A 15,534-nucleotide genomic window follows, 5' to 3' on the forward strand; every position below is an offset into this window, starting at 1 on the left:
ATTATTTTTTTGTCATAAAATGCAGTCTAAGTTCAGTCTAAGAAACCTATTACATGCATTTACAGACAAAGGGTTAATTCATATTTAAATTCCCAAACATTCAGTAAGTGACAAATGTTTGGAAACGGTGTACACAATCACTTGCGAGTCATTTGCAGGTGTGTGCAGAACGTGCTGGTTCTCTTTACCGGTCTCACAGCACAGAAGACACGGAGAGACGCGATCCTGTGCTGGGTCATAGCCAGACCTTGCGCTCATATGCGCCTGGGGGTGTTGGTATACTGGACCCTAAAAATGTCCCATTTCTTTACATCATAAATAATATTTATCGCTGCAGAAAGTGCCCGTCCTGCTACGCCACTGCCCATATAACCAAAATGGCATGATCCCTGTTGCATAACATTTCTGCGAAGATTTGACAAAAAGATTTGCTCCTATCGAAGCATTGAATCTTCGATTATTCAGGGTCAGCCCTAAACCAAACCCTGGGTGCAGGGAGTGCTCATGAGAGTTGGAGTTCTGTAGTGTCGCATTGCCCATTGTTTATTGTTTGGCATTACTTTGAAGAAAACTATAATCCTCATAGTATTTTTGTGTGAAATAATTAAGTTAGATTTACTCATAATTTAAAAATAAATTTACTAAAAACTAGTGTACTAGTTTTTGCTGTCAAATTTACCTTATACAACTGTGAGCAAACATTTGTGATGAAGTAAATAAATAAATAAATTCTGCTAGTTGTTATTTTCAGTGTAATCACAAAAACATAATAAGTCGTATATTTGTAGCAATAGCCAACAATACGTTGTATGGGTCAAAATTATATATTTTTCTTTATGCAAACATTATTAGGATATTAAGATATTTTGTAAATTTCCTTAATATTTCAAACTTTATTTTTGTAAGTGGATTATGGGTAGGCTTTTATTTTGGTATATGTAAAGCTTAGAATTTCCGGATTCTGGTTCTTCTACACTCCATAATTTTCTGTTTCTTCTTAGCAACGGCCTGCCTCTGATGGACAACTTTAAAGGCGATTTTAAAGGCCGTTTCTTTGCACCCCCAGATTTCACATTTTCAAATTGTTGTATCTCGACAAAATATTGTCCTATCCAAACAAACCATACATCAATGGAAAGCGTATTTATTCAGCTTTCATATGTCTCATTCTTCTTAATAACGTCATGAGACGATGTTGTGAAGCAGGTATTTTCTTCACTGTCTATGTTGGTATAATAACACCTCAATGTGTTTCTAGTCAGAGGGAGTTAGAATGAAAGATGGAACTCTAGAAAGACTTCTAGACAGACTTCGAATGCGCATCTAAACGCAACTATGATTTTCATCCTGAATAAACTATTCTCGTTTTATTATATCATCCCTTCGTCTCCTGCCTGCTGTTCTTTCCCTTCATCTCTGGTAGTGATCATCCAAGTGTGCATGATAGTTAGATCTATCAGTTTTGGCAAATGAACAATATAGAATAACACTACTGTATCATTTTGGAAAATAACAATATAGTATAATCTATTAGATCTTTCATGGTGGACGGCGAGGAGGCATACCAACTGGACTCGCTGGGGAAGACTCTTCCAATATCTGGTGGATCGGGAGGAGTACGGTCCGGGCAAGAGCTCCTGGGTTTAATGCGGAGGACATCCTCAACCTCTTGTCACAGAGTTTCATATGATTCATCGGTAGAAACTGGCCCCTCAGCCTCGTAGAAGACACTGGCTTCAAGAGCCACTCATACGGAGGCTCTGTCACAAACAAGTCTCCTGCAGATCCTCCCAATCTCTTAACTGCTAACTATAACCACAACCTCAGTGCATGATGGCATAGGACTGTGACTGACATTGCACAGTCCTGCATACAATTTCTGTTGATTCCTTTACCTATTCAAAATCTACAGTGCTGTATAGTACATGCTATTAATATCCTAAATAGTGGCAGATACTATTTGCATCTCGGTATTGTTGTGCATTAAACATTATGCAATCATAATAGTGTGTGATTATTTTTATTAAAATTATTTAAGGGATGTCAAATTGCATTTGCATATTGAAAGGTAATACATTTACAATCTGATATGTAATGGGAAAAGGTAGAGCGAGTTAGCATCAAAACACTCTCAATGCTCAAATCTTCCAATATCACTGCTGCCGCTGGTCGAACAGTGATGTTATTATATTTTCTCTATTCCTATCACACTGGTGGGCGAAGTAAGTGTGAACAGCTTCTGCTATTTATTTTTACGGTGGGCTATTTACTCCCGGTGTAAATAAACACTGTGATAAAGGCTATGTTTATATCTATATTTATATTATGTATATTTGATCAACTTTATTGTATAGTGACCCTTTGTTTATACTGTTCATTGTATGAGTGCTTGGATTTGCAGAAGTGTCCTCTCTGTCTTTTATCAAGCAGTCTGTTGAGATCTCACTCTGAGATGTTCTTTAAACAATATTGTTCCAATGTATTCAGTGCTTTTAAAAATTTTAACAATTTAATTTAATTTAATCATTTATAATAAAAAATATTTTTAGTAATTGTAATTTACAAAACGAATATGTCTGCACCATAATATTTGTCTACAAATCTAATTTAGGACATTTAGGCCTAACCTTATTGAATCAAAGGATTTTTATAGATGAACCTAAATGTTTGAACTGTAGTGCATATTCTGTACACAAACCCCTGTTATTTTGTTTACGTTGTACTACAATTTCTTCATACTGTGAAAGGACTTTGGAAACACTTCAAGGAGACATTTACTGCAGGAGAACAAGAGAAACCATTTGACTCTCGGTACAGCAGCTGATGACAGCTCGACAGCTGCAGCACAGTATACAAGTATGTAGATTACAGAGTTGACTTCCTTCCATTCTTCATTTAAACCATTGAAAAGTATGCTGAACATAATATCAAACAAAATGACAGTTAACGTGTAGAAGATTAGCTTTAAGTACTGATATTATTAATCGTGTTGTGAACTAATTGACATTCATAATTTCAGCACAGGATTGTTGTTTGCAAATAGATAATAAATGAATGGAAATGGAATAGTTGCCCTTGATGGCTATTAATGATCAAATACTGATAAATGCAACACATGCAACTCATTTTGTCTCTGACTGTCACAGATCACCTTTCTAATTATAACTCTATCCTCTGACTCTCCAAGAATGGAAGTTTGGACGATCCATTTGTGGCCTATTATTAGTGCTTGTGGCTGCTCAAGTCTGTTTGTGCCTCACCGACCTGCAGTCTAGTAGCTTGCATGTGTTTCTCTCTGGACACTATACGCTTTACAGGTATGTTGTAATTATACAATTAATTTTTAGGCTTTTAAACAACAACGCAACCTGCATTATTGTGTATAAAGTTAATGGATAACTGGTTTGTTAATTTACTCATGCCAGATATGTACTTTGTGAAACAGTTACAGCAGCAGTCTTATTTAACTGAATAGATGTTACTTCTTAATATGCATGTCTTTGTTAATGTCTGCTTTTAATAGGCTACATGGCCACTGTATTGTGATTAGTATGGAAGCCAGTATCCAAGTAATTATTTTCTTAATGTTTGTTATTACAAATACAACAAGTTCAACAAATACAATCGTTCATTCATGATGGTTAACTGTAGATTATCTAATGTTAGCTTGTGATTTTTAAAAGTTTTAAATGCACACGAACCAAAATTCATAAATGCTCTACAAGTGTTAGTTCAGGTTGACTAGTTAACTAATGTTAACAGAAACAACCTTATTGCAAAGTTTTACCAAACTCACTGATCATGCTTGTAACACACAAAAAGCCATCACGTCTATTGAAATACCTGACCTCCAGCAGCAAACTAAGATGGTCATGACAGAGAACAGTAAGCGATTACTAGTTACCACTCACCAGTAACACCAGTAACAGCTTGCCACAGACTAACAGACAAGGCTTTGTTTCTCATTTACAATCTGCTGATGCTTCGCAAGTGGTAGCATTTTATCACCATTTTAATTATAGAAAACAAACGTGTGATGTCTGACTCTGAACATGTTTTTATATCTAGTTTAAAATTAAACTGAGATTAGATAAAAGATTAGATTGATGGTTTTGGTTTAACGCTCATTTTTATAACAAGGTTTAACATTTTGTGCAATAGAATAATTATTGATTTAATTGAGATTTAAGATGAATCCTTCTTGGTGCATCCCACTTTAAAACAAAAACAACTTAGAAACTGCAACCAAAATAAATGAATAGATTACATCAAATAAATGAAAAAGAAATGAAGACAATTAAAACATGTTGATGACTTGCCTTAATAAAATGTGAAAATATTTGTATTATTAGATATTATACGTTGTTTAATTTAAGTTTGGATGACAGGATTTAAGAATTTTGTAATCATTCAAATATAAAACAACACCACGACAAAAAAATGTATACAAATTAGTATTTGTGTGAACTACGGATTCAAAACCTTAATCGTAAAACACATATAGGATTCTTGTTAGGTGACCTCTTCCTCCTTTAACATAAAAAAAGAATTTCACCCTAACACCTAGGTATTAACCAACCTGCCCTAATACAACTCTCTGTAATCACAATAGTCCCCACCAATGAATTAAAGCTAAGCAAATTTGCTATCTAGGGATACTTAGGGAAAAGCGTCTGCTAAATGACTAAATGTAAAATGTAAATACTGTGGAATCTTCTGAACTCCATTATCAGATTCGGCACGTTATATATCATACATACATAAGAGACTAATAGGCTATGTGCCGAATAATAAATTATTCAATTAAAGTGTCCCCATAAAGCATTTTTAAGCCAGCTGAATAATGTCTGGTGCTCTTATGGAAAGGGCCACCTGGTGGCGCTTGAGAGCGCTTAGGGACACGTTGGTATAATGCCTTAAATATAATGCCTTAAATTTAATATAAAGTATATCCCTTTAATATAACGTTAAGTGTATGATCAAATTTATTTAGAAAGGTAATTGCTCCATTCTTCACCAGTATATGGCGGCAGGGCCTCGCCGATCAAGTACTCTTGGAGGATCTCACCTGATGTAATGAATGAGACTTTCTACAAGTGGTTGGTTCGGTGAACCATGCGATTGCCGTCATTGATATTATACTAATTCGTTTTGCAGATTAAAATCAACTATAAAAATGCAATCCCTTTGTAATGTCATCTCTGCATGCTGGAAAGTGTTATAACTGCACTCTTCAATATCCGTCATTTCAGTCCATCACTATGGTTACAGGTGTCACACTCAGAGAATGAGTTTGAGATTGGTTGCTCATTCATACAGTAAGTAAGTAAGATCATGTCTACACCGAGCTTGACACGCAGCTTGTTGTAATGCGATTGTTGCGCCGCACCGCATCCAGTGTGGACAAAATGTAAAATTATAATGGGATCTAATGCGTTCTATAGTCTTTTGTCCAATGTAGACACAGTATAAGCAACTGTGTGAACAGGACATTTTGAGACTCACACAGGATTTTGCTATTTGGCTATTTATTTTTTGAACTAAAACTGACTTTAAACGCAATTCCATTTGACTTATATAGAACTTTTCACCATTTTTGAAGCTGTTGATATTTTACAGAAGTAAGTAGCTGGGCTGATAACCGGAAAGATAACTTGTGGGAATAGAAAAAAATATATATTAAGATATGTCCAATATTATTGATATGATATCATTCATTCAGGGAGTCACATGACGACAGTAAATGAATGAGTAGATGTTAAACATATGATTTTCTAAAAGAATTATGTTATTCTTACCTTTGTAAAATTAGATTTTCTACACTCCCTAAAGAAGGCAAGTGCTTTAAACCTTTTGTTTTCTTTTACCTTATTTAAAAGAAGCCATGAGACAATAAAGACTTCTTAATCATGCAGTGATTTCATTGATAGACTATGAACTCTTGATCATACAGGACCTATTCCTCGCCCAGGATGCACTGTTCTCTCTCGTTTAAAAATGATTTTATGTCAAGTGGGCCTTTCCCGAACCCACCCCCTTCTCTCTCTCCCACTTTGCTCTGTGTCCCATTTTTAACAGTACAAATAAACAAATGCTAAAAATAAAAAATATATATTTAAACAATATTTTTTTAAAAGTTCACTCAATTATTGTGTTTGTGTAAGGACTTGCATTAAATGATTTCAATTTCTCCCTTTTGTCTTTACCCCGTATCAAGTGAAGTGCTGAGAGATTTAAGAATGCTTTTGGATATGTCCAACAGCAATAGCCTAATGGACATTTCCAAGATCTTCTCTCTTCTCCAACCCAAGGAGGAAGAAGACATCAACTACTGTCAGCAGCTGAATCATGCCGCCTTTAATGATGATGAAAAGCGCCTCACCGAGCTTCTGTCTCAGGAACAGTACAAGAGATGCATTAACCAGCGAAGTGGCTGGGGCATCCCTGTTACTCCACTGCGTACCGCCGCAGCTCAGGGACACCTCCGCTGTCTCCAGGTCCTCCTTGCTAACGGGGCTGAGGTTGACAGCCTGGACGTCAAAGCCCAGACTCCACTTTTTATGGCTGTCAGTGCTAAACACTTAGACTGCGTTGCTGCATTATTAAAAGTTGGGGCTAACCCCAATGGCAGCCCACATAACAACTGCTCCCCTGTGATGACAGCTGCCAGAGAAGGTGATGTAGCTATTCTGAGAGAACTCTTATATCATGGGGCTGAAGTTGATGTAAAACCCAAGATACCAGACTGGGCCTCAAATGTCACAGCCTGCCGAGGACCACTCTACATTTCAGCAGTTTATGGCCATATGGATTGTTTCAGACTGTTGCTGCAGCATGGGGCGAATCCAGACTACAACTGCACTGATGAAAAGATGCTAAGCCAAATCAAACAACCTAAAACTGTGATGGAGATGTGCCTCAGAAATGACTGTGGGCCGGAATACATTCAACTGCTTATAGACTTTGGAGCAAATATATACCTACCTACTATAATGATGGATAATACTACCAGACAGAATGAATCGGTGATGCTTCTTCTTAAAGAAAGAGGTAAGTCTGCAATGACATTTACAGTTTATGTTGAAACAGATACATTATTCAATTATACATTTACGTTGTAGCAACATTGGGGCCCTGTTATATTTTTCCTCTGGCAATGTTGCTCTGTATGTGATAGCAATGTTGTGACAACATAGAAATGTAAGTCGCTAGAGGGCTGTAGCAACATTGCTCTGCAACATTCAGCCACTGTGAGACGATGTTCAGCCCACTTTCGATAATCCTTGATTCCATGGCCACACATATCCGTGTACTGCTAAATTCATGCTTTATATGGCCACAAAATAAACTTCTGTGTCTAACACCAATCCCTCGATCACTCCTTCACTATTTCCTATATAGCACATGCCATTTGTGTCCACCATATGGGATAGAAGTGAATGAAAATGAGTGAGTGATTTCAGACACTGAAGTATTTAGAATGTGACTGACAGTACTGTTGCAGACATTTATCATAAACATAATGATTAGCTTTTATTACCATTATAAAAATACTCAAATTCATTTTCACTTTATTTGTCACGTTTGTTGTATTAGTATAAAATAAAGAGAACAAAACAACTGTTACATTTATTTGCATGCATGCTTATTCATCATGTTTAATACAATTATTTAATACTTAATTTAAAACACTACTCTTTATCATATTCATTTAATCTGCTTAGTCTTTAAAAGTCCAAAATGAAGTAGTTCCCTCAGGTTTCGAACACCACTACAAAATAGCACACACCCGATATACAGTAGTCCAAGGAGATAGGGACCAGTTTCAGACACAGCTATAGCAAATTCTTTCACTTCTTATGTAATAATTAGTACTGTTCTATTACGTTTAAAATTATAATAATTACCAACCCATGTAAACTTAACAATGACAGTAACAATGCAATCCAACATTATATAATTATATAAAACATTATAACAAGCAGGCATAACAGTTAAACACGTCCGTCTTCCTATCCCTCCTAACTGCTGTCACACCCTGGCCCCTTGGACAGGCATGCCGCCTCGGGCTGAAGTTCCGCTCGGGCAGGTCGAGTCGCAACGGGCGAAACGGGCTGCTGACTGCTGGGTTTGCTCTGAATAGGTTCTACCCCTCATTCAGAACAATCATGTGCTTCTCTGCGGACAGCACAACTGCCGTGGCCTTCCTCAACGCCAGGGTGGCATTTTTGGTCACGGCAGATGTCGCAGCTTGCCCGATGCCTCCTCCTCCAGAAACAGCAGTGGATGGAATCCCTGTGGGCCACTCATCCCAGGCAACCTCAACCAGACAGCCGATGCGCTCTCTCTGCAAGTTACGCTCCACAGAGAGTGGCGACTCCACCCAGCGCTGTCCAGCTCGTTTGGTCATAGTTCAGGCAGGCACAGGTGGTTACCAACCAGACTTGGTTCTCAGAGCTGATGCTTCTGATGACGTCCCCCCTGGCTGATTCCCTTGACGGAGAACCTGCTTTCTCAGGGGAAGGGTACGCTTTGGCTCCTGAGACCAGACCTCTGGACCCTCTACGCCTGAAGACCCGCAGAGTTGTGCGGTCAGTGTTGTACTCCAGGAAGGGTTGGAGAGCAATCTCTCCCCTTCTACCCTTAAGGTGTATGAGCCGCTATCACTGCAAATCATGTACTCATGTAGAGAGGCGTGATGACGATATGCCTGCTGCCTGTGTGCCACGCTCTCCAGGTAACTCGTCTCTGTAGCCAGTGCTGGAGCGGTCTCATCTGCATCAACCCGAGGGGGACCACCCCCGCCGAGGATGCCATGTGCCCCAGGAGCCTCTGAAATAATTTCAGGGGGACCGCTGGTTGCTGGCTGAGAAGGCTCAAACAGTTCAGCACTGACTGTGCACGCTCTAGGGTGAGTCGTGCCGTCATGGAGACAGAGTCAAGTTTCATACCGAGAAAAAAGGGAGCTCTGCGCAGGGGAGAGCTGGCTCTTCTCACGGTTGACCCGTAATCCCAATCGGTCAAGGTGCCGGAGCACCAAGTCCCTGTGTGTACACAACAGTTCTCGCGAGTGTGCCAAGATAAGCCAGTCGTCGAGATAGTTGAGTACCCACACACTGATCTCCCTGTGGGGAGCGAGGGCGGCTTCCACGACCTTCGTAAAGGCCCGTGGAGACAGGGACAGGCCGAATGGGAGGACCCTGTACTGATATGCCCGTCCCTCGAAAGCGAACCGTAGGAACGGCCGATGACGAGGGAGAATCGAGACATGAAAAGTATGCGTCCTTCAGGTCGATGGCTACGAACCAATCCTGACGTCTGCCAGACGTCAAGATGCGCCTCTGCGTGAGCATCCTGAACGGCACTGTCGAGGTGAGAGTGCTGAGGGCTGGCTATGTTTATACTCTGCACTGCGCGTCATCGTGACACAATGTCAAGTCGCCGAACACCGTCCACAGAGGGTGAGAGCGGCTGTCAGAAAGACCCACGGGGAATGAAAGCTCTTGTGTACATGTGGGCACCAGGCCCCCGAAGGGGCCCAGCAGATGTTGGGACGGGGCAGGAACCATCCCAGTCCGACCCGGCAGCGATGGAATGGCTGGGGTCGGGCCCAATCTTGTTCTCCTTGGGTTCACCTCATCAGGAGCGCTTGTGCTTCCGCGTTGGCTGCTGATGAGATGGCGGACCTTTCTGGTCTTCCTCCGGGGGGCCGCCTGAGGAGGGGGCGCCGGAAGTGGGGGAGTGGGGAGTGGCCAGACAAGCGAGACGCGGCATGAACGGTCCGCGAGCCGGTGGCTGAGGGATTAACGCTCATGGTAATCCCCATGTCACCCACGCTGCTCGCGGTCGCTGACGGCGTGGCCGGAGCCACCGCAGGCACAGGACAGGAAGCAAACGAGGTGGTGGCAGGCTCTTAAAAGAACACGGCCACCCGTGACTGCAACGTCTGAATAGCCATCCGCCTGCAGTGCGGGCAGGACTTATCCACAACGGCTGCCTCAGCGTGTTGGACCCCCAAGCACGCGAGGCAGACATCGTGTCCCTCCCCCTCCTCAATGAGTGTGTTGCACCCGTGAGAACAGCGAGACATGCTGCGCTGTATAAATTTGCTCTTTTAGAGAGAAAAACACCTCTGGAACCGCTGAGACGCCAGGGGAAGTCACTGATGAAGGACAGTCCGCTGCACCACGTCGAGAAATCAGCTCTTTTAGAAGGATTGTCATCAGATGCGAAGGCTCCGAAGAACAAAAGGTGAATGAATGCAGCATGCCGTCTCCCTTTTATACCCGGATATCCGGGGGCGGAGTCCGTCATGCAAATTTCATTCGCCAATTTCATTGGCCTATTCAAAATAGTCAGAAGATGATAGGTTCTCAAGTCAAACCCCATCTGTCGGTTCGACACAACGTCGAGAGACTGACAGAAAAGGAACCCTTGTTACTTGAGCTGATGATCCACACATAGTGACTTCCCCATTGGGTCGTCCCGTCTGACGTATTCCTCACTCTTGGTTCCCCGCTGGTGAACCTGTGACATCCCCACGGTGGACTCTACCTTTCCCCATTGGGTCATCCCATCTGAAGTTTTCCTCACTTTGGTTCCCCACTGGTGAACCTGTGACATCCCCACGGTGGACTCCACCGTTCCCCATCGGGTCGTACCATCTAACGTATTCCTCACTCTTGGTTCCCCGCTGGTGAACCTGTGACATCCCCACGGTGGACTCCACCGTTCCGTAAAGCCCTGTTGGGCCATGCGTTCTCCCCATTTGGCGAAACTGTGTGTGTTATTTCCACATATCACCTCCCTGTTGGTAGGATGTGGACTCTGTATCACAGGCTCCTCTCTCTAGGTTCCTGCGCTCCCCAGTGTCCCTCATGGTGCAATTTTTCTGCCAATTATCCAATATTCCACACTGAAAAACACGAAAGCTAGTTTAAGTCAGATATAAAATAATGTTTAAACAAATGGTAAGTTAATAAGTGTTCGTGTTCTGGTAACGCATTTAGCCGTTAACAGTCAGTTGAAAAATAGCTACTGTGACCGTTGGATAAACAAGTTAGTTTTGGGCCACTGTCTCTTTACCTATGTTGTTCTACACAGGGAGCTTTACTAGCAAATTTCAAACAAATTATGATTTTTTGTCCAATTCTCCTCAAGCAAAAACTTGAGGATATTCATGCTTGACATGTAAATGTTGTTTGCTGATTTTGCATACAACATTTACACAACCTAAAACAATGGCCCCAAAGGCCGGTTAAAAGAAAACACATTCTGTAAATACACATACAAATAAATACAGTCTGCTTATTACACACACGGACATGCAGTGTCACACAAACTTTTTTGTTTACGATTATTATTGTGTAGATAAGATAAAAAATCCAGTAGATGGTCTGCTCCCGCACTTAAACCTTGCGCACATGCAGTTCTGTTTCCTCTTTTCCGTTTCTTCTGACTTTGCTCTTGAAGATTCACCTTTAAAAGCAAATCCACCATGGTGGTTAAAATTGGGCCTTTGTTACAACGTGATTAAAAGGTTGGCTATGTTGTGACAATGTTGTGTGTTTGCTGGGTTATTTCTTTTTGTAAAGGGGTTCTTTAATGACCAATATGACATTTAAAATGCATTATAAAACATTGCTTATAGGCAGTTAATACATCCAATACATTTATGGAATCCTTGCCAAACAGAAAGCCATTTTAATACACATTTAGATGTATGCTTCTGCCAAATCATGTTTTGCCTTTAAGGTCATGTCAACAGGTTTCCCAGATAGCACAGGCACAGATGTATGACTTTTTTAGGCCACCATTACTTTTTCTATCACTCGCGACACAATGTACTATACAAAGTTCCCTTGCTTAAACCACTATTCCTACAGTTAAACAACACTAGGGAAGGTAAACATTTAAGTTTTTAAAAATGTTTAAGTATCTTCAACAAACTTTATTAACATGTTAACATACAATTACAACATTTCAAGAAACCAGTAGTTTTTTGGCTCCAACTAATATAACGAGAATATATTATCTTTAAAAAACAATATAGAAGTCCAAACTAAGCTGGTTCTTCTTTTTCCCCCTTTTGTACTGCATTAAACTTTACTGCCTATAATACATATAGCACATAGTTATCTCAGCCAGAGTTACTGCCAACTGTTAACTGCTTCGAACAAACAAATTTTGATGTCCATCTACAGGGGCTATTAATGATCGAATCAAAATTAGACGATTGATATTATTTAGAAACTTACTTTAGTTTTTGTTAGTAGCCTACCTCGGTCACGTGTCGTCACCCTTTTACGCACTGGGCAGCTGCAGTTTTGGCAAGAAAACACACGGACGCGTGATTTACAATCGTGAATTAAGTTATGTTGCATAAATGATCAGTTTTTTTTACTGCAATTATCAACATAAATGATTACACTGACAATTAAAGGAAATTGTTAAAACTTAAAGGTCCAGTAAATAATATATATGTGGCAAGGTTGCGAATTGCAACCAACCCTACACTCCACCCCTTCCCTTCGAAACACTACGACGGCTGACAGAACATGGCGGATTACATGCAAGGGTACCTGAGGTTTTGTAGATAGATACAGCTCATTCTAAGGTAATAAAAACATAACACTTCATTGTGTAAGCTCTTTATACACATCTGAAGACATATTGCATATATTATGCAATATTTATTATATTGCATTTCTATCAATAATCATCGCAAAATTAAGACACTGGACCTTTAAACTTGAAATTTATACTTTGGCACAGCAGATTTATACGTGCCCCAGGCCATTAAAAGGGGTCTAGCAACGCCCATGGATAAGCGTCTTTTTTACCTTCATAATCAGAAATATATAGACACATATAAGATGTCTATATTACTTCTGACAGGAGACAAATTAAAGACATATTTCAGATGAGCAAAAATAAATAAATTATGTCTTGCTGACATCAAATAGATGTCTCCCTGATATATGTGTGTTATCAGGGTTGGCATGTAGCAAATGGAATATGAAACAAAAAAAATCCAGAAATAATTTTTTATTTAGGGAATCATGCTTTTATTAATTACTATTTTATTTATTATCGGATGTAGAAAATATCATTAGCTTTGTAAAAATAATTGTGTCTGTAGGTCATAACTAATAGGCTTCCTGGTTTTATTCTGTAATTCATTTCTGTATCATTTATAACATTGATTCCTCTTTATACACAGTTTGTCCCAAAACATTGATGTCTCAAGCAAGGATTTCAATACGAAGGTTTCTTCCTATGGCAAACAAAATGTGCACCATAGAAAGTCTGGATATTCCTCAAATACTGAAGAACTATTTCAATCACACATCCTGATTTTTCCTTTCCTGGTGTAAATAACATCACTCAATGTTTTACTAAATAGTACTTTCTTTTATTAATTTTGTCTGGATTATTATTACTCAATATGTCTTTATTTATCCTAACATATTTTTGATTTATGAAAAATGGAATATAGAAATGCAATCCTGAGATGTATTTGTGCTTGGAAATAATTTTGTCTGTAATGGAAAATAAATACTGTAAATGTAAACCTGAGACTCTGCCTCCTAATTGAAATCTTTACTGCCACAGAATGAACAGTATGTGCATCAGGGTGTGCATCATGAATTTGAACTAGGGATGTAACGGTTCAAATTACTCACGCTTAAGTTTGTATCGTGGTTTTAGGTTCACGGGTTTGGTACGGTTCTATATATTCTATGTTCAGGGGAAAAGAACTACTGTAAAGGTAAAAAAAATCAAACTACAGGTCACATGAAAACTAAAAACAATAGAGCAAATATGAAAAAAAATAAACAGTGCTTTTCCACCAGCCAGGGAATGTGAAGGGGAATGAGTGAGAGATTGATTTTGTGTACTTCTGCGAAGGGACTACTAGGCGCAGCTCATTCGCTGATCACAGAGTTATGATTGGGGAGAATATGTGAAAGAGGGAGTTAAAGTATGCAGGTGAGGAGTCGATGATGGTTTTGAAAGCTAGCATAAGAGACTTAAATTTAATGCAAGCTGCTACTGATAACCAGTGGAGGAAGATGGGTTGAAAAATGTGTGATATGGGCTCTTGGAAGACAATTTAAGACCATTTAGAATGGTTTAATGGCTCGTGTTGGAAAACAGGCAAGATGAGTGTTGCATTATAGATTCTAGAAATATTCTAGCCTAGAAAGGGTAAAGCCTGATCTTACAAAGAGTTCAGTGATATGTCATACAGGAGCAATAATACAATAGGTGCTACCACAAAGTTACTAGTTTCAACAAAGGCTAGGCCACTACCTGTTGAGAGAAAGCGAGAGGGTTAGTGACTTTTTTTTCATTTCTCTGTCAAGAAGAGATGGGTTTCAAGTAGTTTTTTGAAGGTTGTGAGAGATGTGGTTGACTGGACCGAGTTAGGAAGAATGTTCCACCAGGAAGGAGTTGTGAAGGAGAATGAGTGGGAAAGCAATTTAATGCCCTTATGAGAAGGCAATACAAGGCGCCGCTCGTTTGGTGAACACCGGGTTCTTGATGGTGTGTAGGAGGGTGTGAAAGTATGCCGGTGCAGATCCAGTGATCTTTGTAATCCAGTGTAATGTTTGGAATGCCCTTTGGAATGGAGAGGTTATGTTGCATCACGGGATGAGCTGGAAAGACAAGGAGCTCAGTCTTAGCCAGGTTGAGCTGGAGGTCGTGGTTTCTCATACAGGTAATCTATATCGCAACATTTCTTAGGTGGAAAAAGGCTGTTTTTGTGACATTTGAGATGTAATTTCGAAATGACAGGTTGCTGTCTAATATAACCCCTACATCTTTTACTGTATTTGTTGGAGTAACAGTACATCCTTCGACTTGCAGGTTATAATACGAAATAATCAATTTACGTGTCTTCGGTCCGATAAGTAATATTTCTGTTTTATTAGAAATTACAAGTCATCCAACATATTATATCTCGATTCTCTCTGCCAATTTGAATAACTGGGAGTAATCATCTGCAAAGACCCACAATGGGGAAAACAAGCACAAAAAACACTAGCAAAACAAACACTAGAAAACAAACACTTCCCACGAGGAGGACAAAACAAAGTCTTTAGAAAAGTGAAAATAAGTTTACAAACTGTAAACAGGAACCATGGTAATCCAACAACAGGGTAATACCGTGCACACAAGACATCAGTGTTGGCCACAAACATAAACATTAGCCAATGCACTGACACTGAACAGAGGGAAACTAAGACAATATAAAGGGAGACACTAACGAGGAGTGATTACATGGGGAGAGTGGTGACAGGTGATTGGAATGAAACCATAACGAGAGTGATTAACAGAACAGGTGATGGGAATGAAACCCTAATGAAATTACAGGAGATAGGATGGTGTGGCTGAGAGACATAACAGAAAGACACATGGCGCCACGTAACAACATAAAGCCACGTGTCTCCACACATAACAGAAACCTGAAAGACATGGTAATGTCATGACTCTGCCCAGGGAGCTAGAAAGCTCGAGACAGGAAGG

General features: G+C 39.9%; 1 protein-coding gene across 1 annotated transcript; it reads left to right on the forward strand.

The window, feature by feature from the left end:
• Positions 1-3,132: 3,132 nt before the first annotated feature.
• Positions 3,133-13,570, forward strand: asb12b (ankyrin repeat and SOCS box-containing 12b). Its single transcript, XM_079480610.1, has 3 exons — positions 3,133-3,317; positions 6,218-7,050; positions 13,223-13,570. The coding sequence occupies exons 2-3, from the start codon at positions 6,240-6,242 to the stop codon at positions 13,354-13,356; spliced, it is 945 nt and encodes a 314-aa protein (XP_079336736.1). The 5' UTR covers positions 3,133-3,317; positions 6,218-6,239; the 3' UTR covers positions 13,357-13,570.
• The last annotated feature ends 1,964 nt before the right edge of the window (positions 13,571-15,534 follow it).

The sequence above is a fragment of the Barbatula barbatula genome (genome assembly GCF_947034865.1).
Source record: "Barbatula barbatula genome assembly, chromosome: 18".
Classification (NCBI taxonomy): domain Eukaryota; kingdom Metazoa; phylum Chordata; class Actinopteri; order Cypriniformes; family Nemacheilidae; genus Barbatula; species Barbatula barbatula.

Coding starts and splice junctions, on each gene's coding strand:
- asb12b (XM_079480610.1), top strand. CDS start 6,240: ATGCTTTTGGATATGTCCAACAGCAATAGCCTAATGGACATTTCCAAG. Junction 7,051..13,222: donor GCTTCTTCTTAAAGAAAGAG/GTAAGTCTGCAA, acceptor CTTTATACACAG/TTTGTCCCAAAACATTGATG.